At 41.7% G+C, this 27,643-nt stretch overlaps 1 protein-coding gene across 1 annotated transcript in view; it reads right to left on the bottom strand.

Moving 5' to 3' along the window:
- PSMB7 (proteasome 20S subunit beta 7) overlaps nucleotides 1–27,643 on the bottom strand; it is a 57,677-nt gene that overhangs the window by 10,617 nt on the left and 19,417 nt on the right. Inside the window, exon 6 of the mRNA XM_045563115.1 lies at nucleotides 19,507–19,565. Within this exon, the coding sequence (XP_045419071.1) occupies nucleotides 19,507–19,565 (59 nt within the window). The remainder of the gene's footprint in view (nucleotides 1–19,506; nucleotides 19,566–27,643) is intronic.

The raw sequence follows: 27,643 nt of genomic DNA, 5'->3' as shown, positions 1-27,643 counted from the left end.
AGAAAAAACAAGAAAGCCTGGGTTTAAAGAAAGAGTGAGAAATATGCTCAACAATCCTCAGAATGAAAACCAGCCTGCCTCAGACACTAATAAGGTCTTAACACTATTTCTCTCTCTGTAGAAGCGACTCAGCCAGTGACAACTCTGGCAATAAATTCCTGGAGATGCTGAAAGGGCCGTCACCTGAAACAGAGTGGGAAAGAGACGTGAACCTGCTCCACAGGCCACAGCGCAGGCAAGGCAGTGGTCAGCACTAGAATTTCCCAGGATAGGGAGAGTGGGTGTGATCATAGAAATTCGGTCCTGTCAGAAGAAAAGGCAGAAACCAGGGTCTGGACTCACAGAAGAGCCGCGATCACAGGGAGCCTACCCACTTCTGAAGTCTGGGGGACGACGCCACTGCCAAGTGCAGGCCCGCGTGGGAAGGCCGTCGTAGGCACTGTGTTACACGGCATATCCTGCTTCCACAGCCTTACAAGGATTAGGATCAGAAGAGAATCGAGGAAGCACAAAGCACCCTTGTTGTAGGAAGTTTAAAGACAGCCACAAATGAGGCCAATTTCAAATGATGCAGACCCACTGAGAGAGACGCCCAGGTTGGCAGGCACGCACTAACGCCCCGACACGAGTATGCTCCGCACACACCGTGCTGAACACTGGGGACAGGTCTGAACACCGACCCTGCTCAGGAGGCGTGCAGAGCCCAAAAGGGGAAGGGGGATGATCTCACCACAAGGTAAGAGCTATCAAGAGACAGGCCTGACACAGCACGTAAAGGCGCACAGAGGTTGACAGGGTGCAGGTGACGAAGACTGGGCCAAGTCTTGAAACCGAGTGAAAGGGAGCCAGACCAAGGGGTAGAAGTGCTGGCCAGGGAAATGCCACGAACACAGGGAGGAGAAAAGTATGGTCACACAGACAGTTCAGTGTGGCTGAGCATGAGAAGCCCACAGGCCAGAGAGCCAGCCCGTCATGCTATGCAGTGGGAAGACATGAAAATTTTAAGCTGAGGAATGAGGTAGTCACACACTGCATGGTGTTTCGGTCGACAACAGACCACGTATACATCAGTGGTCCCGTAAGACTATATGGAGCTGAAAAATTCCCATCGCCTAGCAACACTGTAAGGCCTTCCAGGGACGAGATGTGGAGGTGGAAGACAGCGACACTGATGATCCTGACCTTTCGTATGCCTGGGCTAATGTATGTCTTAGTCTTTAACAAGAAGTAAAAAATAAAATCCTCAAATAGAAAACAAGCTTATAGAATAAGGATATAAAAGAAGATTTTGGTACAGCTGTATGATGTTTGTATTTTAACCTAAGTATTATTACAAAAGAGTCAAAAAGTTAAAAAAAAAAAAAACTTAAAGGTTTATGAAGTAAAAAAAGCAAACTAAGGTTAATTTATTAGTGAAGAAAGAAAACCATCTTTTTATAACTTTAGTGTAGCCAAGTGCACAGTGTGCCCAGTGATGCCTGCCCTGGGCCTTCACATTCGCTCACCACTCGCTGCCCCGCCTAGCGCACCTTCTAGTCCTGTAAGCTCCGTTCACAGTAAGCACCCTATACAGGTGTACCTTTTTTTTTTTTAATCTTTTATATCATATTTTTACTGCACCTTTTCTATGTTCAGACATGCAAATGTTTACCAGTGTGTGACAGCTGCCTCCAGTATTCGGCGTCCTACCATGCCGTACAGGTTTGTGGCTTAGGAGCAACAGGCCGTACCGTACAGCCTCGGTGTGGAGGAGGCTGTACCACCTAGGTCTGTGTAAGTGCACTCTACGACGTTCACACGTCACCTGATGACACACTTCTCAGAAGGTATCCCCGTCGTTAAGCATGGCACGATCGTAGTTAGATTTGTGCTTTTAGACATTGCTACTGGCAAGCAGTGTGGGAGGACATGCTGAAGGTGGAGACAGGACAGCAGATGTAACAACACTCCCTACGAGAGATGGTGGCAGGGTGGCAGGGACAGGGAGAAGGATCACCAACAGAGTGACGACGGTGATGATGATGTGGGCAAGGAGGAAGCAGTGGTCAGGTGGGCATGCAGGAGAGGGAGAAGTGGGGGTGCCACCTGGACTTCCAGCATCAGTCATGGGCAAACACAGTCTTCACACAAAGGCCTTTTGTAACTTCTTGATAGCTGTTTTTCTGGTGGGCTGATGAGAAGACAATGATTAACTTGATTATATTTTCTAGATACTGGTAAGCTTCTACAGTAGGCACCCTGTAGGGTGTCACTAAAATGGGACAAGATAAAGTAGAGCCAGTCAAAGTCTACTAAGGTTATTCTGGGGAGCAGGGAGAATCCTAGGCTGGAACCAACTTCTGAATGCCATTTCATCGGTGGCAGGAGCTCTGAAACATGCCTGTGTGGCTTCTGGAGTGTGGCAGCAAGAGTGGCAGGGGTTGGTTAACTGTGGGAGCGAGAGCCAAAGGAACAAGGAGAAGCTCTAAGGGAGACCCACAGGCACGAGGGCTGGCCCTGTGCAAGGCACGCTTAACTAGGGGGGAGCAGTGGACAGGCCCAAGCACAGATGACGGAGTGCAGCTGATCTGGGGGCTACTAAGTTCTGAAAGGGCATAAGCAAACTTCCAGGGCCCGAGGCCAGTGAATATATATTCACTGTATTGATTATGGTCATGGCAGTCAGGGGGAGGCAAGTCTCGGCAGAGTGAAGAATTTAAGAGAATGAAGATCCAGGTATAATCCGGTCTGGTGACTAACAGTATACCCTTGGTGGCAAAGTCACTCCACATTTTTTATGTCCCAATTTCCTCATCTGCAAAAGAGGACCTAAAACCACCGAGCTCCCAGATGGTCCTGAGGATTAAACTTGAACAAAGTCCTGTGCACAGGAGACACCACCAGCACAGCGCCTGGTTCGCAGGAAACCCACGATGAACGCTAACCTCATCTGATCCCACCCTCTCCCTCAAGTTCACAGACATGGCTGTCAAGGCAAAAGCCTCACTCGCCCAGAACTATTAATGAGATAGGCAACTGATATATTAAAAACTTGGTACTTTGTTTTTTCAACCCCCCAGTTCAAGCAAATCTATTATGAAAGTAGCCGTTATACTGCAAATGAAATTCAACATGATGCTATAAAATCTTTGTTCACATGTGCATCTTCTGTATAGAATTTACTGCCATATCAGTGAGGAGTGTCCTAAGTAGCACTTTTCACTTACTCTTCTTCTTCACTAGAAATCACATTCTACAAGGAGGCAGAAAGAGCATACACACACTGTGTGCAGGCTCTGTGACAAGTACATGACTCCACCTACTCTTCAGAACAAGCCTTTAGTTGCCAAGGCCCCTCACCCCCATTTTTCAAATCCAGGATTTTACAAATCCAGGAAACCAAGACTCAGAGGAGGGGAAGTAACTACCCCAAAGGCATATGGCCAGCAGGAGGAAGGTCTGAGATTCAACACAGCTTTGTCTGACTCCAAAGTCCGTGTTTTTTTTCACCCAAGAAAACAAAAGCTCTAAACCATTAGTCTCCAAAAATACTAATGATGCCTGTCTAGTCCTTAATTAGATGCAACTGATAAATCCCTCACGGGTTCATCTTTTTAAAGTATTTCACCTCTAAAATTATTTCGCAGTTGCAAATACACTGCTTAAGTAATGCTACTCTACCATTCCCATCATTCCCCAGGCTTGTTACATCTGGTAAAATTAAGAACATCCTGATGAATTTCTCTACCACAGAATCTACACTCATCAAATTCCACAGCAAAGCCCATCAAATTCACCGTATCACTACTACATCCAAATGGCTGTTTCCCTAAATACGTATATAAAACCTCTCAGCAGACAGAATCAAATTGTTTTTTGACCACTCTGTAATATCAATAAAAAAAGATACCATTTAACTTCATTTGCCCACCAGGCCATTTGTTTACTATAAATCTTAACTAAAACTGACCCCAAAAAGGAAGGGTATTTTAATTTTCTTTAAAAGTTTCAGGGCCAGGCCAGGCGCGGTGGCTCACGCCTGTAATCCTAGCCCTCTGGGAGGCTGAGGCGGGTGGATCGCTCAAGGTCAGGAGTTCGAGACCAGCCTGAGTGAGACCCCGTCTCTACTAAAAATAGAAACAAAAATTATCTGGACAACTAAAAATATATATAGAAAAAATTAGTCGGGCATGGTGGCGCATGCCTGTAGTCCCAGCTACTTGGGAGACTGAGGCAGTAGGATCGCTTAAGCCCAGGAGTTTGAGGTTGCTGTGAGCTAGTCTGACGCCACGGCACTCACTCTAGCCCGGGCAACAGAGTGAGACTGTCTCAAAAAAAAAACAAAAATAAAAATTTTCAGGGCCAGAGTCAGTCAGAGGACAAGAGAGCAAACTTTAGTTAAACCTGACAAACAATTTACAAACATGGTCCTCTTAACAATTCCGTGAAGTACCTACTGACTTCAGTCGATTTTACGAGTTTTATATTTTAAAACCTAGGGCTACAGGAGTTACACGAGAGGCTTTCAAAGGCCTCTCTCAACTTGAACCTCTTCAAAGCCCGTGCCCGCATACTCTATCTTTACTCCTCTGTCACCCCAATTCCATTCAACTAACTGGCTGAAAGGCCAACGTATGATCAAGGAATCAACGTTAATGAACCTTTAAATCTTTCTAATATTCTCTTATCACTGAGGTTCCAATTTTAGAAAAACTACATTCCAACATCATGACAGGCTGACAACAACTATGAGTGTGACCACACCTACAGGCACAGTATTCACTGCAAATATTTTCAAAACCCTGTACTACCGAGTGGAATTTTAAAATATCTATTTAGTACAACTTCATATCATTTTTTGGTTTCTGCACAATTTCAGGGTTAGGGGAGAGTAGTATAAATTACCTCAGAGAAACCCAAAAGTAACATTATCTGTTAAGGTTAAAACTTTAACTACCTTCCTGGGGTATGCTGCTGGGGTCTCATTACAGCAGGTAATCTCACATTCTGCCATGCACAGCACACTCAGTACCAGCATCTCCCAATTACATGGCAACGTAAATCTCAAAGGACATTTGAGAAGTCTACCCAGCTCCTGCGCCCACTGCCGAAACACAACCACCTCTAATGGAGTGTGGCAGCTTTCTAAGCTAAACATTCACATGCAGGGACAGGGATGCTAAGCTCCGGCCTTACCTCGCACTCAAGAGTGGATGCTAATTAAAAGGCCACACTGACTCAGGAAATGACCACCAGACAACTTTGGATGCTGTCTGGAGTCACATTTTCCAGCTGTCCAGACTTCCAGGATTAGACACCTGAAAGTCAGAGCAGAAGCCCACATGCCTTTCTGTATATGCAGTGCTCCTCATCTGGAATGTTCTCCCCACCTCCCCCTCAGTCTCCCTGTCCTACACTTGCTCAAACCCCAAAACAAAAAAATTCAACTGAGGAGTCACATGCTCTTTGAGGCTGCCTGAGATTCTGTCCCCCAGACAGAATCCTCAGTTCCTCGTCTGCCTTAGCTCTACTGCCCCGCTGGATGTGCCGTCCTCGTACTTTCCACACCACAGTAGCCGTGGGTGGGCCTGTCCACCCCACTAGGTTATAAAGTCACTAAGAAAGGGACCATGTCTCATAAGCAGGCACAGAGCCTGATCAATACAAGCTGGGTGGAAGGAACACAGCCCACCCTTCACATCTCTGAAGGACCACCATCTACCAACAGCTCCCAGAGGCCTCACTGGCGACTCCAGCGGCAACGCAGACACTATTCTGCAGGTGCAGACGCTCCCGCCCTCTGCCCTTGTGCCTGTGCCGATTTTGATGTGCCTTAGGAGTTTTTGATAAAGAGCACCTTTTTGTTTTTGTTTGTAAAGCCTTCATAACAGCGAAGGTATCCGGGATGTATTCGTTCCTACCATAATCATCTGGCTATTTTTAGAACTGTTGTACTTTGGCTAGCAAAACCTACACTTGATACAGACTGTCATGCAAAAAAACACCCAGAAAACAAAAAACCCCGGTCATAATAGTAATGGCTTTGAAACAGCTCATCAAACCAGCTTTATTCTCATCCCTCTTAAGAACTGCCAAACCCTTTAAATATTGGCAGTTCTGTTTATTCAGATCTTCCGATACGTAAAATTTGCAGACTTTTCCCCCTTTGAGCAGGAACAGATAAATAAAAACCGTGAAGCTTTTGTTTTTGCGAGGGGGGGGTGTCCCCTGCCTGTGTAAAATATAGGGGTATTTTAAATTACCATATGTTTTAGATTAGAAGGCAAAAACAGTACAGCAGCAATTTAAAACTTCCTAGCCCATGAAAGCTGACAATTAGCTCAGCGAAATACAGCTCAAGCCTTCAAGTCCCCCTATTCTTGCAGGCAGCAGTCCCATTTAACACTTAAATGCCCTGTGTTAGTAAGTTTGCCATTTTTTATTTTATGTTAATTTACATGTCTAATGTAAACCTACACGGGTACTACATTTAAACACTTAGCTTCAAATGTTATTTTAAACTTAATTTTTCCACAGAGCTATTTCATTTTAAAAAAAAAAAGAAAGAAAGAAAATGAAAAAGAAAGAAAAAAAAACTTGCCTAAGATTCTTAATCACACTTCAGTGTGTACCGGCCAATGTGCAGTGTCTGGCTGCCTTGCACACGCACGTGCCCCCGCCTCCCCCTTCCTGATATCGCACACCATACAAGTATAATAAACCATGTTAATATTTCATACCACTGTGAAATATGCTGGAGTATCAATTCAACATCTGCTGTCTTTAGGGTCCAGGAGTCCCGCAGAGACACTTTCAATTTGTAATTGAGTTCTATGCTGAATTAATCAGCAGTTTATCTTTTTTACTAAAATAATGTCTTCACCACTAACCCAAATTTACATTAACAATTTATGCCAAATTACCTGCCAAGGCAAAACTTATAAGATTCTAAGCTATAATCCAGTAACACTCAGTCTTATATTTCATTTTTTGTATTTCTTTAACCTATGTGCAAGAAAAGTAGATATCTATTGTTCAAGAGCTTGCAAAACTCTAACCACAGATGACCTCTTAGATTTGTTAACACAGAGCCCCACTTCTGACAGTGAAATTCATGGGGGTTTTCTCCTCCTCCTCTGAAAGCCACTGTTCAGTTAGTGGTTATGATTCCAAATTTTTACCAGATTTCTAAAATGAAATTAAATCAGTGAATAATAAAGGAGCTTCTTTTATTTCTTTTCCCAAGGAGCTATGGCATTCCAAATCTTGGCTTGGCTTGAGTAACAGAAAAAGATAACCTAGATAAAGGAGCATCTTTAGTACCTTACGTTATGTACCTGAGACCCAAGTTAGCAAGGGCAATTCAATTTGATAAAGACAGGGGTAAAGAAGTCCATGTTCTCTTTGAAATCACGATGCAAAGTATCTCATTAGCAATAATATCTTTCCTTTAAATCCACCTGTACAATTGAAGGTCTCCAAACACTGATTCAACACTACCTTGATTCTTAGCTCTTGCCTCTCTCTCTGATTAAATAGTCTCTGGTTACAAGGAAGTTACATTTGCCTGCTGGATTTTTGCCACAGGTGCAGCAAGCAGCATACTTTGTGAAATATTTCTCCTACACAGTATAATTTCCCCCACCTTTCACAACTATAGGAAATACATAAAGCCAAAACATTTCAGATGGAACACCTGCTCCAAAGAAACGCATCATAAATAATTACCTGTCTACTACATAGTAAAATGATCCGTTCTTTTCAATCTACTTTGCCAATAGCTATATAAGGAATCTCCACCACTATACAGAATGGCCTCTTTGAATACCACCCCTGGTTGACAGCACCAAGTGTAACACACCTTGCATTCAGTTGGCACCCAGTAAATGTCTGATTAATTCCATACTGGTTATATAAGAATATGAAGTTCAGTGTTTACATAGCACAGCAGAAGACATGAAAAATTTTTAGCAAAGAAAGATTTTGGGGAGAAAAATCAACAAATCAATAATTAGGTCAACACACCATTCGTCAATATCCTTCACTATTCCCCAAAGAATTGGAAATAGAGACCTTCAAAAACCTCACACAGGATCACTTCCCTAAGATTTGTTGATTCTTGAATTCCAGAGGTCTGGCCCCAAGAGAAATCTTTTCCTAGTTCATGGAGATTTTGTTCAACTATACACTCCTCCTCTGCCTCCTCCCATCTAACCCCCTTTTATTTCCTGAGACTAAATGGGAAGAATAAGACATACTTTCTAAAATTTCTTTCACCCCTTCCCAGAAATATCTCACTTTTGATTTCAACTTTTATCAAAGGCAGAATACAATGGCAAGGGTGGAAATAATAACCAGCCACACCATTAACTCAGGCTCTGGAGATACAGATTAAGAGGAAGACACAGACTTGGACAGAGGAATGGGCATTTAAGTGTTCATTTCTAAGTCAAGGAAGACTAATGAATCCCACAGAATCAAATGGAGACACAAGCAATTACTTCTGAAATTCCAAACTCTGTATGGTAGGAAGCAAAAGCCTGCTCTTTAATCATCAGGTGGAAGACCACAGTAAACTTCCATTTGCCCTGTAAGATCCCACAAAATGCAAAAAGCAAGACTCAAGGGAGTAACCTCAACTCAAGAAGTCCCTCTCTGCCTCTCCAAAGTCAGCCACCAGTGGGTTCCAATTCAGGAGAATGAACTCACTTCTTAAAAGGGGGACAACTCAAAATATCTGATGCTGATGAGAAGCTTTCACCTTCAATGCTGTTTTTCTCATTATCATCTATTCCAAAGGTCAAATGGGTAATTCTCCAAATCATCCACTGAACCCTAAATGCCAACTTCAGTATCTGTTCATTTCTAAAGTTAACTGGTCAGGCCGGGCACAGTGGCTCACACCTGTAATCCTAGCACTCTGGGAGGCTGAGGTGGGAGGACTGCTTGAGCTCAGGAGTTTGAGACCAGCCTGAACAAGAGAAGACCCTGTCTCTACTAAAAATAGAAAAATTAGCCCCGTGTGGTGACTCCTATAGTCCCAGCTACTTGGGAGGCTAGGGCAAGAGGATCACTTGAGCCCAGCAAGAGGACTGCTTGAGCCCAGGAGTTGGAGGTTGCAGTGAACTATGGTGATGCCACTGCACTCTACCCAGGGCAACAAAGCGAGACTTTGTCTCAAAACAACAACAACAACAACAAAAAAAAAAACGAAAAGAAAAGAAAATTAACTAGTTAATGCCATTGGATATCACTACTAAGAATAATTCCATAAAGAGTCCCAGCGATTCTATCTTAGGGTTCTGACATTTCTAAAACCTAATGTTTTACGTTAAATAAAGCCAGAGAAAAAAATTATTGGGGAAAATTAATACATCTTCTGATCCAACAATAAAGACACAATTTACTATGTCTAATGCTTCAGGTTAAGCCAATATGCAGGAATTATGACCAAAAGCAAATGACAGAAACTGCACAAGTCCAGTGCACAAAGAAGCCAGCCAAATGTTTCATTGCTCCATCTAAACATATCCATAGTTGTACTAGTTCTTAATCAATAAAGAATCCATCAAAACCAAAATGAGATACTAATTCACACACACCCACCAGATGACTATAATCAAAACGACAGATGACAAGTGTTGGTTGGTAAGGATGTACGGAAATCAGAAACTTCATACACTGCCAGTGGTGCAGATGCTCTGGGAAAGTGTGGCAGTCCCACAAAAGGCTAAACATGGAATCACTGCATGACCCAGCAGTCTTGCTCCTAGGCCTTCTCTTCCCAGGAAAAATCACAACATACGCCCACTCAAAAACTTGTATGTGAATATTCACAGCAGCATTATGAATACAGACAAACAGTGAAAACAATCTGAATGACAACCAAGGAATAAAGTGAGGTATGTCCACACAATGGAATATTATTCAACCATAAAAAAGAAATAGAGTACTGATGTATGCTACAATATGGAGGAAATATTAGCTAAGTGAAAGAAGTCAGACACAAAAAACTATATATTGTATGATTGTATTTATGTGAAATGTCCAGAATAGGCAAGTTTATAGAGATAGAAAGTAGATTAGTTGTTGCCTAGTCCTGGAAAGGTTGGGGGGAAATGGAGAGTGAGCTCACTAATAGGTATAGAGTTTTGGAGGGTTTTTTGAAGGATATAAAAATATCCTAAAATTGATTGTGGTGATAGTTGTGAATATACTAAAAACCACTGAATTATACACTTAAAATAGGTGAACTGTATGGATGTGAATTATGTATCAATAAAGCTGTTGTTGAATAATAAGGCATCCAACATTTTTAGAATAGTGGGCTTAAAAAACAGTCCAAACATCTAATGACATGCCACAATCAATAAACTCAGACTCTAAAAGTAATTTTTTCAAAGCTAGGGATCATAATAAACAAAGATCAGCATAAAACCGTAAAAGTATTTAGTAAGAAAGAATTTGGGCTCTGACTACACATTTCCCCCCAGACATACAAGATACCCAAACAGATGTAACAACCAAACATAACCTTAAAATCTAAAATCTGGAAAAGTCAAGTTCAGCTCATTAAGCTGACACCTATTAAACTGCTACAAGAAAAACCGTCTTAAACACCATCAATACAGATAGTTAAATCATTGTTTATAACAGTTATTGAAGGTCGGATTTTTTTTTTTTTTTTTTGCTGAATTCTGCATTTACTTAAAACTCTGTTTGATGCCAACGGTGTTCAAGTTGCACAGGAAGGTGCTTCAGCTGAACACTGATAGTCTTCCTTGATCTCCATTGTCTGCTGTGTGGGTTCCGCCAGCAAACCTCCCAGCGAGTGGTCACCTTCCCATGGAGTCATTAAACCTCTGAATGTCAGCTGGTGGGATTAGCCAGCAGCTTCCACACCTGAGCCCCCGTGGCAGGGACAGAGGCATTTGGATCAAGATCACTAATGAATACAGAATTCATACGCCGCTTGTCAGGGCTCCTGAGCCCAGAGTCGCACAGATGCAACCTAAATAAGACGGAGGACAGAACAATTGTTGACGAAGATTAAAAAGTTTTGGCAGTTGGGAAAAAAAGAGCACCTCATTATTCAAATATGATAGTCTTGCTTATTTTTTTTATTTTTGTTCAAGTTATTCATGATTTGACTCAAATGGACAAATGCCATTCAGCAATATTTAAAGACTCTTGGTCTCATTACTAAATGTGCAGAGTGCTGTGCCATCTGTACGTCAGCTGCATAGAGAAAACGGCTTTCGCAAATAATATTTGGAAACTTTGAGGGAATAAAACAATCAGGATATTTGGGATGGAGAACAGTTAAAAGATGAAAAATAAATCTATAATTCAAAGAGAAGACAAAAGGATCTTCCACAGCCAAGTGATTTATTTACATTTACCAATATCTCTATCTCTGACTTCCTTGCACTTTTCTGTTCCTGAGTTTCTTCCAATCACTGAGCTCACCAAAGAGCTTTACACACCTCTGACACTTGCTTGGCTTTCTGTCGTCTCCACAAGACCTCCTGAGAAAAAAGGAACAGCCCAAGCAGCCCACACCTCTTCCCACCTGGAATAAGATGTCTTCCTTGCTATGTTGTCAAAGAGTTACAGGCTTAATAAAGGGGTAGAGGCCGGGCGCGGTGGCTCACGCCTGTAATCCTAGCACTCTGGGAGGCCGAGGGGGGTGGATCGCTCGAGGTCAGGAGTTTGAGACCAGCCTGAGCGAGACCCCATCTCTACTGAAAATAGAAATAAAAATTATCTGGACAACTAAAAATATATATAGAAAAAATTAGCCGGGCATGGTGGCACATGCCTGTAGTCCCAGCTACTCAGGAGGCTGAGGCAGTAGGGTTGCTTAAGCCCAGGAGTTTGAGGTTGCTGTGAGCTAGGCTGACGCCACGGCACTCACTCTAGCCCGGGCAACAAAGTGAGACTCTGCCTCAAAAAAAAATAAAAAATAAAGGGGTAGAATAGCATAGTGGCTGACTGTACCAGAGGGCTCTAAAGACACACTGACCAGGGCTCAAACCCCGACTCCATCACTGACTAGCTCTGTGACCTCAGGCAAGTCATTTGACCTCCCTATACCCCAATTTTCTTCTCTACAAAATGGAGATAAAGTACCGAACTCACAGGATTGTTGAAAAGTAAATGAGAAAATGCAGAAAAAGCTGTCAGAGCCTGGCATAACATAAGTGCGCAGCAAGCACCAGCTACTACGATTACTATGTTTCCAATACCTTCCCCCCAGAGTAAAAAGGCAAATATTTCCATGGCCCATGTTATGTATTAAACAGTTTTCATCCATTCATCATGACCACTACCTAGGCTTGTCTCCAATATCAAGCTTTCAGATGGGAAAGAAGGATCCTATCTATATTATGCTATAAACCACCAAGCCTTATGCCAGCACAAATAATCACATTAGTGGTTGCTATGTGCTGTTTGTATCCTACTACTGAATGACTAAAAAACAAAAGTAGCTGCCATATTTTAGAGCCAATCCTGTATGAGTCACCATGCACGGTATTCTACAGCAGCCTGCAGGTAGGTGTCTGGATCCCACTTGTAGGGGAGGAGCCCATCTTGCCCTGAGCCTTGCTATAAGGGCAGTGGAAACAGACTCGCAGCCCAATTGTCTGGCTCCCCAGCAGCGCCTTTTTCCATCTGACCATACTGAACTCATACTCTATGTTTTCCTTTGGGACCATTCCGTGTGCCAAACAGATTTTTTTTTAATCAAAATAATGCAGATCTCTCACACTATCGTCCATTTGCAAAGAACAAATGAATCTGCAAGTCGGCATCTTTCTAATATTGGACTTTAAAAAACAGTTACTTCTAAGATTTGCTGTCAGAACACCATATTGGTATCAACTCTTTCATTATTTAAAGTGGATCTATAGCTGCCTGCAATGACAGATTAATTCTGTTTCCTTCGTAGTTAGGTGTTTGGCATCACGCTCGTGAGGTAACCACAAGCCTTTAGGGCGAGAGCTGCTCACATCTTTAGCAATCTATAACGGCTTCTCTAGAGGCCAACACTTGCCGAGTGATGAAATATGACTCCATAAATCAGAGGGCTGAAGTGGCACTTGTATACGTCACCATCTATCTTCGCAGCTTCTCTCTGAAGGGTATAGGGTAAGAGCTCATCCCTCGGTACCACAACCAGAGAAAGGACCATCACAGTTGGCACTGACTAAGTATGTGCCACTTAAAACTGAAGACACACTAAGACTAGGGGGAGAAAAAGATCCTGCCGGTGTTAGCACGCCTCAGGCAGTGGTAGAAGCTTCAGCAACTCATCTTCAAAAGGCAGAGAGCCAGAGCTCTAGAAACCTGCAAAAATTGGCTAAGCCTGCAGTCTTCATTTCTTTAAGTTGAGCATCTTCAAAGTCTAGAAATCTAACTGTAGGGCACAGCAGCTGCCACTGCCGATCTGATCCTCCCAGCTTTTGGCAGCTCTCAACTTGAGATTCTAGCAAAAGAATTTTTCAAGTTGCTATTATTGCCTGTCATGGATTTATAAATATTGTGCACTATCTGCTGTGGCATGGCTCTCATGGGACGCCAGAGCATGCCAAATGCATAACAGAATGAAAAACAGTTTCTATTCTTCAAATAAATGCTAATTTTTTTAAACTGTGCTCACACGATGTGTTTGGTGACCAACTTCAATAGTACAGAATATGTATCAGAGAGGGGGAAAAAAGCTGATTGTCTTTTCCAGCAGCATTCAGCTGCTACTTTCATTACGCTTGTTTAATTAGATTCCAGATGCTAATTTGCAAGTCGATACCAGAGGGTGCAGGACAGTTTCCCTTTCAATCATCTCCCTGTGATGTGAGGGTCCTGCCGCACACCACTACCCTTCAGCAGCCCTCACACGATATTCTGACAATTAGTGCAAAGAGGGGACAGTATTGATCTTGACAGACTAAATATTAATCTTCTCCCCATTTTAATGAATTGTAATCTTCATGTGTTTAAATTTCTCACTGGGCCAAAAGAAAACATTCCTTCTTAGAAAGAAATGGAATGGAAGGAAAACTAACCTAAGTTATCTGATTCATTTCTTTAATTCCCCGCACCCTAAAATAAAATCTGTATTTTATTTTAGCAATTTTCAAGATACATACCTGCCAAACTAATACCATATTGCCAAGTATTCTGATCTGATCCCTTGTACTTAACTGGAAACTAGACTGAACCGCCACAGTGTGGTTATCACTGGCTTCCCTGTCCGGCTAGCCTGTGTGGAACCACCAGGATCAGAAGCAGAATTCTTACACCGGCCTTAACAATAGAGAACTGGGGACTGTTCCATGCAATTCATCATCACCAAAAACACCTCTCATATAACTTGACTCCTTGTCATTAGGTCAACTTACACATTTCAAAATCCACTATTCTGCTAATACTTTGGTACAATGTCTGAATAAGGACCTTTGCTGATTAAAAATAAAGCATGAGATTTGTCACCAGTAATACAATTTTTTATGCCTTCATTTCTACCACAGCTGAGTACTATGAACACTAAAGGTAATAAAAATGTTTCAAGGGAGGACTAATCTGAGAACTACTAAGTAAAATTGCTTTTGATACCTTTTTATCCACCCATTCAACAAATACTGGCTGAATACCTACTACGTTTCAGTTACCATGCTAAGCGTAAGGAAACAGAAATGACTAAACACAATCCCTGCCCTAGAAGAACTTCCAGGCTAACACAGCAAGGGAAAAAACAAGAAAATGAACATTACAAGCCCACTCAAAGCAGTGTTTGGGCCACAACTGGGTGAGATTTTTTTTTGAAGATTTTTAAAGTGGCTTCAACTCACATGGTTAGGTGGCAGTTTTTCTGAAACTCTGAACCAAGGGCTTTTACTTGAAGCAAGTCATTGGCACAGAAGATTGAAACAGCAGAGGCCTTTCTTGGGCATTTATGAACCCCAGGGTTTCACTGTTCTGCTTTTTTTGGCCTGTAATTCCCCGATGAGTATTTGCCCTTTGCCCCACTTCATTTTGCCTATGTACTTAACGGGGTGTTTGCTTGGTTGACTCTGCCCCAATACTGTACATTATTTGAGAAGTGTACTAGTTATCTTCCCCTGTTACCTTGAAAAGATGTTTAGCACTTCCCAGATGGGAAGAAGAGAAGCAGCCCCCTCTATATCCCACGTGGTTTTTGATGACTCAAGATTTTGCTTTAGCTCAGGGACATCCTGTCTCAACTCAACAAACACATGATGACCATCAGGGGCTGAAGAACAGAGATGGTTTCATGGTCCTGCCCTCAAGGAGCTCCCTCTCTCCCTGGCAAGTGGGGGGCCATGCCTCTGAAAACAGCCAGAAAACAATGGGACAGGTGTGTACAAAGAGGGCTGGCAGACACCAGCAGTGAGAGTGAGGTCAAGCAGCTACACACCGTGTTAGAAGATGAGCGAGCAGATAACAGCGGCCAAAGTGGATCTATGTTCCCCAAAGTAATATTCATCCCACTTGAACATTACACATGATGGTGATACATGAACACATTTTTATTTCTATTAATGGTATGCACCCATTTTCATGTGTCTTGAAGAAAAATATAACCAACGCATCAAACCCAGGATTTCAGATATACACTGTATTTAAAAAGTAAGTTCAAATTAAGAAGGTGAACTGCAGTGGCTGTGGGAAGGAGGGGAAGGGAAGTGACTGGAGAGGGGAATCTGGAGGCAAAGGGAAGGTTCCATATCTCGGCTGAGTGACGTTACCTGGTAATTACAAATGCCAAAACTCAATGAGCTGAACACCTAAGATCTCTGCATTATATGAAAATTATACCTCAATCTATCAACAAATGAATATAAAGAAAATTTCCTAAAAAAGCATAGAACAAGGTGGCACCTGAAATATGGCAGAAACCTTAAATGTAGAGTACAAATGACAAGTTCAAGAAACGATGCTAGATTTAGCCCTGTCCAATAAATTTTCTAGCAGCAACATCTTAAAAAGTAGAAATAGGTGAAACTGTATTAATCTTTTTATTTAACCAATATACTTAAAACAGTACCATTTCAATATGTAATTGATATAAAAATTGAGATATTTAAGAAAATTTTTATACTATGTGTTTGAAACCTGATGTATGTTTCTACTCACAGTCCCTCTCAACTGAGGTGCCACATTTCAAGCACCTGAGAGCCACATGCAGTTAGCAGCTACCGTACCAGACAATGCAGCTAGAGACAATGAGAACATATTAAAGGTTTTAAGCATGGTGGGACTCTTATTCCATAAATACTACAGTTCAGGCCCAGCACTAACTATCCAAGGCACAGGTTTGTAAATTAAAAAAAAAATAAATAAATAAAGGCCAGGCGCAGTGGCTCATACCTGTAATCCTAGCACTTTGGGAGACCAAGGTGGGAGGATCACTTGAGGTCAGGAGTTGGAGACTAGCCTGAGCGACACAGTGAGGCCTCATCTCTACAAAACATACAAAAATCAGCCGGGCATGGTGGCATATGCCTATGGTCCCAGTTACCAGGGAGACTGAGGCAGGAGGATCCCTGGAGCCCAGGAGTTTGAGGTTACAATAAACTATGACGATGCCATTGTACTCCAGCCTGGGCGACAAAGCAAGACCATGGCTCAAAAAAGGGAAAAAAAAAAAAAAAAACCACCAAGAGCTTGGGCTTCCTGTAATTTATTATTTAACAATAAAGCTGAGAGTTTGTTTCATGAGTCAGGTCTAAAAACTATTGTTTAGCAAACAATTCCTAATTATGACTGCCTAAAGCTGCCCCCTCACAGCAACCCACTGGGGATGTGAGAGGCAGTGGCACTGCTCTCGGGATTTCTGTTTGAGACACATCCAGAAGCCCTTCCCACACTAAAAGGATACAGGCCCGCTCAGTCACCCAACCCTGCAGTCTCTAGGCAAGAAAGAAAGTTTTGGAGGGCTTCTTGAGAGAGAAGGAAAGTCTCCCTGGAACAAAGGAAAATAAAAAGTTCAAAAAGTTTAAACCAAGGTCTTTGTTTCCAAGAGTTCTATGCAAATGAAAGCCAGAAATGACACCTTGCCTTAATTTTCTTTCACAACAAAGTTGCTAAAACACTGTCCTCTCAACTTTGCGGGGCAGTCTCAGCCTGCCACTGACATGACATCATTTAGTATTCACCAAAAGAAAGCAGTGCAGCCAGCACAGTTCATGGCTTGGTCTTCACAATAATTTTTTTTATTAATAATATCTATTAACATCACTTTAGATTTTTAAAATATTATCTACTGGCAATTGTTATGCTATTATTTTACTGTTTACTTTTAAACTCACATAACCACTACAGAAGGTACGAACTTCACCTCAATAATTGAGATTTTTCACCAATTGTTAGTGTGCATCACATTTCAATAACTCAAGTGAATAAAAACCAGTTATCTAAAATTGTACAATAGTCAAAAATGGGAATTTGTTCAGCCTGTTCCAAGGTCTCACAGCTCATGTAGAACATTAAGTGCTAAGAGTTATAGATACAATTGATCTAAGAAACACATTCATCACACTGATAACATCAGAAGTTTTATTGAAGGGATGCTGACATTTCTCTTTACTTCCCAAAGTCACATTAATATTAAATTCATGGTCTTTGTACCATTTATTTAAACTCAAACTCTAAATAAAATTATTTTAGTAGAGTGTTAAGTCATTTTTAATATACCTCATACTTTCAACTTTTTCTGCAATTTTCATTTTTCTTTAACATATGGAGGTCCCAATCAATTGGAAATAAACAAAGCTTTCAAGAAAATTTGAAAAGATTAATGTGGGTCATAGAAGGGTTTGGCATTACTGAGGTGATTTTCTAAGCAAAAATCAGGATCCTTCTCCCCATACCTTTGTTGGCTCTAACAGAATCTATGGGGCCTTGGAAACTCCTCTCCTATAGTTAGAGGACTGGGGAACTTTTTTTCTTTTCATTTTGAGTGACCTAGTGCATCTTATTTTTTTCTCTATGTATTTAAGAAGCCCAAACAGAAAATAACGCCGATATGGGAATAAATTTTCACACTGAGAAATGAGAACAGAATCCTAATCTCATTTATAGTTTGTATTTGGACCTGTTTAGTATTCCTAATTGGGGCAAGACACTATCGTTTTTAGTATAAAACACCTACCCTAAAAGCTATGTTTTAATTCCTGCAGATGTCCAAGAAAGGGAAGAAATCTTGCTCAGTGACCAAGTCATTATACTTATTTGTGCTATCCTCATGTACCAAGGGCACAGCGGTTTTCAGTAGAAAACCTTTGTGCTGGCTGATCAGTATCCACAACTCCACGTTCTCTGGCTTTCAAGGCACTTGGCTCAAACCTAAAGGGCAGAGAGAGCTTCAGAGCTCCAGTGATGCTTGGTGCTCCAATGACAATGAGGTGATGGAAGCACAAATATTTTTTATATGTGATCTTCTCCAAAGATGATTAGGCATAAAGCACTGTCAAAAAGTAATCCCCAAAGATCTCCTTTTGTACCTTTCAAAACAATACTGCAAAGTCAGAAACAGCAGAAACCTATATATTAAGAAATAGGATAAACCACTCATAAACTCCCTACTAATTGTTAAAAGAAGTTGATACTTCCTATCAAAAAATTAACAATCACTTTCTCCTGGATAGAGACCTCAAAAAAAAAAATTTTAACAACCACCAAAAAGACAAGAGCAACAACGACGAAAGCTGCCTTTAGGACGTATGTGCCTACATGCTGGTTTAGCCGCAGGATGAAGCACACAGGAGGAATAACATGGAACCAGGAAACATCCAAGCATATCAATACTTCAGAAGTGACAATGGAAGATCTGTGGATTTGTTCTTGGAGATTCTGAGGGGTGGAAGGGTTGTTTAATGGGGGAGCACATCTATCATTAAAGCAGTCTTAAGTGGAATGTCACTCAGAAGATACCTCCCCCAACAAAGAAAATATAGTAAAAGAATCTCTTATACATATACTTGAGACACTAGACACCTAACACTGAGATGATGCCACCACACACGATCTTGTCCCCACCTTCTGCTGGATGCAGAACAAACCTATAGGGATTTTTAGAACCGCCTCCACTTTCAGGTCAGGTCTCTGTGGCATGCAAAGACACACACAGTTTCTCTATTCTCAGTGAGAAAACAGAAAAACCTGTCATTCTGAGATATCGTGACACAGAAAGCTTAGCGCACAACATTCCACACTGCTGCAGCATTTACAGCTAAGAAGATTCCTAGACAGCCCAAAGCCCAGAGCAAAAAGCTGAATATTGCTGGATCCTCAAGCCCCAGGGGGGGCACGGCAGGGCCACTATAAAAGGAAGCTTTCCCAAGTAACCGGTCTCCTCAGCAAATAAACTATCTGTGGCAAAGAACATTCCAACTAACAACAGTGCCACACAAGCTTTGGAGGAATCGGTAATCAATTTATAAATGTTCAACATAAAACTGGAAAAATATGTGAAAGAGAATAAAACTGCAGGGACTTACATACCTCCATATCTGGCCTAAACTTATCTTCAAACACAGCCATTGCTGCCAAGGAGCCAGAACCTGTAAGAAAAAGATGCACTTTAAGTGTATTTTACCAACTCCCAGCTTCTCCATCTCAAGTTTACCTCAGGGCAACAAAAACAGCAAAACACGCCTGGTGTCACATTCAAGTACAGTGTAAATATTAATCCTATAGGGCCACATAAACCAGGTAAAAACAGTGCTCTTCAAAAGCCTGGAGTCACACTTACCACTATCTCGGCTGTATCTGCAACTGGCCCTACTTCTACCACTGACAGGTATAATTGTAAATTATTCACCATAAAATGCTGAAGCACGAAAATGAGGTTATGGAGAATCTATCTGTATTTTCTCAAAAAGTGAATGCCACATAATTTCACATGCTCTATGCTGCGAGTCTTGTGCACCATATTGTGCCTTGGCAGGCTGCTGGGTATAGCGCTAAATACCAAGCCAGTTAGAAAGAATAGACTGTTTTAATGAGCTGGCCCTGGTAGAGTCACCTTGACACGCAGGGAAGAAACTATCGCACCAGCAATGGTAATAGGACTGCGAGCCGCAGCCACCAGGTTATTCCAGCTACAACTGTAAAACACTTTATTATGTGGCATTTATTTGGAGCTATTATTTTTAGTTTGTACTTTGAAGAGTAACAGCTGAGTAGACAAAATGACAGACAAAGAAACAAAAATTTATTATCTCAACAGCAAATGGCTGAGAGGTTATGCTGCATAGATATTAACAGATAGCAAATTTATCCCTACAAAAGCCCGATGTAAAGGCATTACAAATAAGTATGGGCTCCCTTTGAGTGGATGCAAAAGGCAGCTCAGCACTATTTGAAAATTTAAACTTGCTTTGTTCAAAAACCAGAGAATCTTTAGAAAATCATCATCTTGTCTTTACAGGGTCCTGGCAATATTTCAGGATACTCTAGTTTTGGAGAGAGGATAGAGTTGCCCACAATTTTTTACTCCAATTAGAAGATTTTTTTGGCATTTATTACTTTTTAACTTGTTTTGCATAACACTATCTATTTAGCTGGGTCACAGAGAAAACCATATTTTCTATTTAAAATGATTTGTGTACATCGCTTGACCACCTCAATGGTTTAGCAAAGGAAAAAGGCAGCGATTAAACAGTTTCAAATGAGGTGTCCTGCTGATTTTATCAAGTCTGCTGAATGTATAATGAAAAAGGAGAAGCTGACAGCAACACTGCATTGAGAAAATACAGACTACCTTATCTGAACCATTTAAGGAGGTCCAATTATAGATCAAATTTAAAGGGTAGAAACAGCAGATTTACAGACACAAATCAATGAACATGGTAATCCCGATGAATATGACAGATACTCCTGTTACGGAATATCGCTGCGGATGAGGATCATTACCCTCACAGTACTGGATACATCACATCTTAAAGCAGTAGGAAGCGTCAAGTGGAGACCAGCATTACAAGCAATGACTATTCATTTAGGCTTTGGGAGCAAAAGGCAACCCCATTTCCCCCCTCACAATTTTTTTCTCCTTAAAAAAAACAAAACACTAAAACGGTACTCTAAAGACACATTAAAAGCCCTTTGGAAAGCAGATAGAAACTAAACAGATATAAAACTAGTGCACTAAGAGAAAACCAGCACATATGCAAAAGCAAATTAACCAAAACAAACCTCTGAATTTCAAAGTAAACATGTCCTTGAAGACGTGGAAATGGGGTCAAATTCCACCAACAGTCCATGAGTCACAAGTTTACTCTGAGACTTAGGGGTCAAGGGGAAGTCACTGTAACCTGAGCTGCTGTTTTAAGGCACAGGTGAGAACCAGTCTTGGACTTATTAGGAAAAGCAAGCTTGTTCTGTGTGCAAAACAAAGGACAGCTGCCATGAAGAAACAAGACAACTGCAACTGAGAAAATCTCAGGAAAAAATACTTCTAGATACAAAATACTCCTGCAAAGCACCCAACAGCAGACTTGCCTTTTCCAACAACGTACCAGAATATCTTTGTGAAGAGCCCTAGGGTACTCATACCAGAGGCCCAAAATAAACATTAAAAAAGGATAGGGAGAGGGCAGGTATTTACCTAAGAGCTAATAACCTTGGAAAACAGCAATTATTTATTTATTTATTTATTTTTAGACAGGGTCTCATTCTGTTGCTCAGGCTGGAGTGCAGCAGTGTGATCATATCTCACAGCAACCTCCAACTCCTGGGCTCAAACCATCCTCCTGCCTCAGCCTCCTGAGTGGCTGGGACTACAGGCAGACGCCACCACACCCGACTAACTTTTGTACTTTTTGTAGAGATGGTAAACATGGAAATGACACAAGGGCTCTTACTACACTGTATTTCTGGCTTCCCCCCCCCCTTTTTTTTTTACACCTTGACCCCCAACACACACACACACACACACACACACACACACACACACACAGCGTTAAGAAATTTTCTGAAAATCAGGAGCTTCCTAAACTGCCTGATTCTGTTTCCCACGAAATCAAAGATATTCAGGCCCCAAAATAAACTTGAAAAGAATGGGAATGGGAAATTCAACATTAAAAATAATTTCGAAATCACTTGCAAATTAGCTCCTGCTCCCAGCTTTTTAGGAAAGAAAGGAAGATTTTGGTGCCCCCTTTTCAGAAATACACAGATGTGCTAGGAGATGGGAGTACAACTGCCTTGGTCGACAGGTTCTAGGTAACTTTGAATGTGTGTCTGCTATGTAGAAAACTGAGGTGAGAATTTCAAATATGACTGCAATTGCCTAAAGTGACAAGAGAATAAGATGCAAATAATCCTCACATAATTTTGAGGCAATGCAATAGAGGACACACAGAACAAGGAGTTGGCCACTTAAAAAAAAGAAAAAGAAAAGAAGGTAAACTCAATGAGACCAGTATTCTTTAATAATTTTATTCAAAGTTCCTTGGTATTGGTTCAACGCCCAAAACTATACTAGTCATCAAATGCCATACTAGTACACTCACCAGAGACCTATAAAATGTTCAAATATCATATCCCATTTTCCCCATAAACCATTAATAATGCCCTGAGACACTCCATTATTTCAGCATCAACCTAACTAACCTGGCACTCTCTTCATACACAAAACCATGGTAGAAATCTTTTGAAGGATCGTTTACCCTGATTTTCTATTCCAAAAACAGGGACACCTTAGGCATTAGAACTGTATGGTTTCCCATGAAGGAACAAATGTACAGAAAAGCCAAGGGACAGTGTGTCCAGGTTCTCTGCTTTACACAGCAAGCATGCCAGGCAAAGGACATGCTCCCCGCAAACGAGGGCTGTGCTCTGTGAGCAAGGGTAAGGCCTGCCATCAGAGAACACGCACTCCAGTGAGGAGAAGGGGAGGCGGATAACAGGGGCATTTTGTTGAGTACCCACCATGTGCCATGCAGCCTATTTTATGTCCTTTACTCATCCTCATAACAACCCATTATAGTGATAAAGCTTCTTGTCTAGGATTATAGCACTGATGAGCACAGGGACAGAATTCCTGTCTTGCCCATGACCCTTGTTGCTCCCTCATACGGAAAGTTCTACATGACACGATACGGTTCAGAGAGGACACACAAGACCTTCCATGACCAGGTCTCTGCCTCCCTTCCCCAATACACACACTTGACACTCCACCAACACTACCCTGACGGTAATTTCCCAAATGCCCATGCCATCCCAAGCCTATCTCACATTGGCACGTAGCAGTCCCTTTGCTCCCTTGACAGTCCACAGAACTCCCAGTCACTCTTCAAACCCCAGCTGAGAGATCACTTCCTCCCAGAAGCCTTCCTTGATCACCCCACACCACTACAAGCTTTATCACTCTCATCTCTGCAGCTTGTCCATCCTTTCATATCTGAATCCCCCAGGCCCAGCAGTCTCTGGCACATAGCAAGCACCAAGAAGGTATTTGCTTAATTAAGCTGTGCTAAATTGAGAGTACAACTGTCCAAATGAAGGAGCCAGGGAAACTGTGAGCTGGCATGAAGGGGTGACGGAGAGCAGTGAATGCCTTGATAAAGCATAGAAAAATACTTATTGACTAATTTACCACACTAGGCTGAATATAAGACAAAACTCACATGTAAAGTGAGCTCCATTTTTCAAAAAGGAAAAAGGCTTTAAAACCACAAAATCATGTCCTATTATATATCCTAGACTGGTCCAAACCACTGTGATATCACTGGAGTAAAATGCCCTTCTTGGATTTCTGCATTCTATACCAAAGCTCCTGTCTCATCAGTAGTTTCCCTGTAGCTGCTCCTTAGCAACCTCCACCAAGTCTGCCTTTTCAGCCCACCCACAGTTACTGCGTCGCCGGTGTTACTTCAAGAACAAAGCTCTTTAAAACAGAAAAATAAGGTGCAATTCAGTGACCAGCATTCAGACAACTATGAGCGTGGACACTATAATAGCTACGTAGTCACTCTCTAACCTAACATCCTGCATCCACTGCCCCGCCATTCCCCAAAGCTCACTCAGCCACCCACGCTGCTCCACACACCGGACTTCCCACCCACCCAGGAGCCGGGCCATGAAGAGACAGGGGTGGAAGGAGGATGCACAGCTCAGCCTCCTTTTACGAGCGGGCCCGGAGCTGTGTTCCACACTCCCCAAACCACTGCAGCCACTCAGGTGGGCACCACCAAGTGCTCATTAAAAGAACTCCTTCTGCAACCAATGCCTGTGGGGTCCCAGAAAGAGCATGCAGCCTGCTTCCCAGCTCTGACTGTCGGGCTGGACTCACCCATAGACCCTCAAAAGGACACTGTGGGTCGCTGAGGTCTGCTGATCTCTTCCCAGAGGAAGGAGTACCAAGCACCAAAGCCCCAAGGGCCACACCTCCAGTCAAGCTTTGAAAATGAAATATCTGTTCTTACAATAGCAGCCACTGGCTTATATAAAATTACTAGCTCCTGTAAGTAACATAAAATATAAGCCCTGAAACTCAGAAAACTATGTGTAACACGCAGAATAACTAAAAAGAGCTCATAGATAAATAATATCAACATTCCAACAGAGAAAAGAACACAGCAGTTTACAAACCAGAGAAAAAGTAGAGGCCTATATACATTTAGAAAACACTGTTCAAGTTCACTAGTAAGCAAAGAAATAAATTGAAAATGACCATCTTTTGCCTTTTAAATTAGCAAAGATTAACAATAGCCAGTGCTGACAAAGGTGTGATAAAATGAGCACTCTAACACACTTGGTGAAGCGAAAATGGATAGAACTTTTCTAATGGGCAATTTTGAGACATCAGTTGGAAATCATAAAGCTACACATACCCATCAAAGCAGCAATTCTACTGCTAGAGAGTTATTCTAAAGGAACAAATGGACAAGTACCCAAATCATGTTTATAAAAAAAAAATACTGTTTAAATTAGGGGGAAAAAAAGACCTGGAAGTAAATACAAAGGTCCAACTACGGGAGACAGGGGAAATAAACAGTAAAACACTATATGCACCAGTCATTAAGCACAACAGAAGTATATTTTTTGGGCAGTAGAAAGATATCCATGACATAACATTTAGTGAGGGGGGAAAAACATGTTCCAAAGCAATATTAACAGACAAGCTTATGCAATACCCATTATACATATCTAGAAGAACATAAATCAAAATATTATGCCCATTTCTGGGTGGTGCTATTTTCTTTTTGCTTACTTGTGTTTTTAAATTTTTCTTCAAAGAACATGCATTTTTTAATTTTTTGCATTTATAATTTTTTAAGGTATAAATTTGGAGAAAATCCAACATTATGAAAGGGATGAAAAAAACAAGCAAAAGACTAAACGCTTGCTGTCACGGACTTCCTACAGAACAGCAGCAGCAGGCAGCTTATTCCTTAAATTTGTGTACAGGGGCCTGAGGTCAATTCACCATGAGTGAACAGTCCCAAGGAACGGCAGCAATCAGTCATCACAAACAAATACACCATGTCTCTCCTACCACCATCCTAAGGAGGGCTTCCTTAGGACTGCCTTAGAAGTGAAATCATCTTAATAATAAAACCCTTTGAACAAATCAGCATGGAGCCAGACCCCACTTATCCAGAACTGTGCTCTGGCAAACAAAGTTCTGAACAGGCTACAGCAAACACAGCTGCAATCATCACACATGGTATTTAAGAAATTTCAAAGCACAGTCACGTCAGTTTTGTCTGCTCTTCAGAGATGGCAGGTAGTAGCAGTCCCATTTTACAGAGCCCAAAGGCCAGAGATAAGAGGCTTGCCCAGATCACATAGCCAGTGATTAGCAAATCTGGGATTTTGAAGCCAGATCTTCCTGAATTTAAAGTGTGCGATGTTCTTTCCATTCCACCACACTGCCTCTTAAATAGCAAAGCCAAATGCTTGAAATCAAGATTAGCAAGTAAGGCTGGAAGAAGTAGCTATCTTTTCTTAGCTCCCTACCCCAAAAAAGCACGCTTTCAAACTTACTTTTTCTTCAGTTTTTGGCAGAACAATTACCACACATCTGGATAAAATTAATTTGTGTTATCTTGCTTGAAAATTCAAATGAGACTGGAATTTAGTTAAATGTTTTAAATGATTAAACATATGCCATTGCCATTCACTGTTCAGCAATGCTACTCAAGTACCTGTTCTAAAAGGATTTTAAAATAGCCTCATTCAAAAAAAAAAAAACAGTGAAATTCGTTTCTATTTTCTGAAACATCTGAAGGTGGTTTGATCTTAGCTTATCAGTATTAGTTCACTTTGAACCTAACTTTTCCTAAGAAAACAATCCAACTCAGGATAAAAATCTGAAATGTATCAAGAACATTTTACAATCCAGATATTGCTTTTCCTTATTCTATACATTTAAAAACACTTGTATTGTCGGGCACAGTGGGTCACGCCTGTAATCCTAGAACTTTGGGAGGCCGAGGCATAAGGATCGCTTGAGGTTCAAGACCAGACTGGTAACACAGAGACCCCATCTCTACAAAAAACTTTTTAAAAAATTAACCAGGTGTGGTGGTGTATGCCTGTAGTACCAGCTACTAGGGAGACTGGGGCAGGAGGATGATCTGAGCCCAGGAGTTCAAGTTTGCAGTGAGCTATAACTGCACCACTGCACTCCAGCCTGGGTGACTGACCAAGACACTGTCTATAAATAAATAAATAAATAAATAAATAAATAAAGAAATAAAGAAATAAATAAATAAATAATAAATATTTAAAACACTTGTACTGATACGGCTTACAGACAGTGTAGTTTTTTAAAAAACGTTGTTTTTATGTCAGAGATTACTAAAATACAACAACTAACTTAGCAATTCTATAATCTATGTAATTAGACATGCTAAACAATAAAAGACTAAATTTCTAAAACCTGCTGCTTCTAAGTCAAACAGTAGAAAGACCCTGAACGCCAGCAGGTAGAATTTGCTTTTGCTAGTAACATCTATGCTCACAAACTTTCAGACTGGGGAATGGGAAAATATACAATATATCGAGGTCTTTCTGGGGGTATTGTCCCATCTAATAGACAAGGTAACTGAGGCTCAACTAGTTTCAAATAATTTGCCCAAGGCAACGCAGTCAATAAGAAGTGGAGCCAAGATTTAAATCTAGGTCCTGTTTTAAGCACAGGTTCTTAAGTTTGTGCACCCTGCAGAAGGGCAACTCCTCACTTTTTCTTCATACAAACCATTCCCAGGTGCCTGCTCAGCGGTCGCAGCAGCTCTGGGAACACAAAGATGCACAGGAGGTGGCCCAGCCCTGGCGCTCCCTAGCTGTTTTCCCTGGGCACGTCAGTCACTGCAAGCTCTGCGGCTGCCAAGCTGCTCCAGGCCCCACCATATCAAGCACAATGAGAGTGCTGCCTCAAAACCATGCGGCTGCCGGACCGCTCTAGCTGCTGTCCCTGCACAAAGGGCTGAGGACTGCCTGCATTTTTCTCAAGGGTAGCTCTGAGGGCTGAGATGCCACATGGAAAGCAGAATGCCCTGGCACAGAGTAAAAGCTCAATATAGCTAGCCATTGTCGTTACTCTAAGACAAGGTCCCCGCCCGCCAGCAGCTATTCTATACAATCATTCTCAACAAGTCCCAGGGTTGGCAGGCCCCTGGAGACTGAAGCC

The sequence above is a fragment of the Lemur catta genome, chromosome 10 (genome assembly GCF_020740605.2).
Source record: "Lemur catta isolate mLemCat1 chromosome 10, mLemCat1.pri, whole genome shotgun sequence".
NCBI classification, from domain to species: Eukaryota; Metazoa; Chordata; class Mammalia; order Primates; family Lemuridae; genus Lemur; species Lemur catta.
The sequence above is the reverse complement of the archived record's forward strand: the minus strand, read 5'-3'. Positions and strand labels throughout refer to the sequence as shown.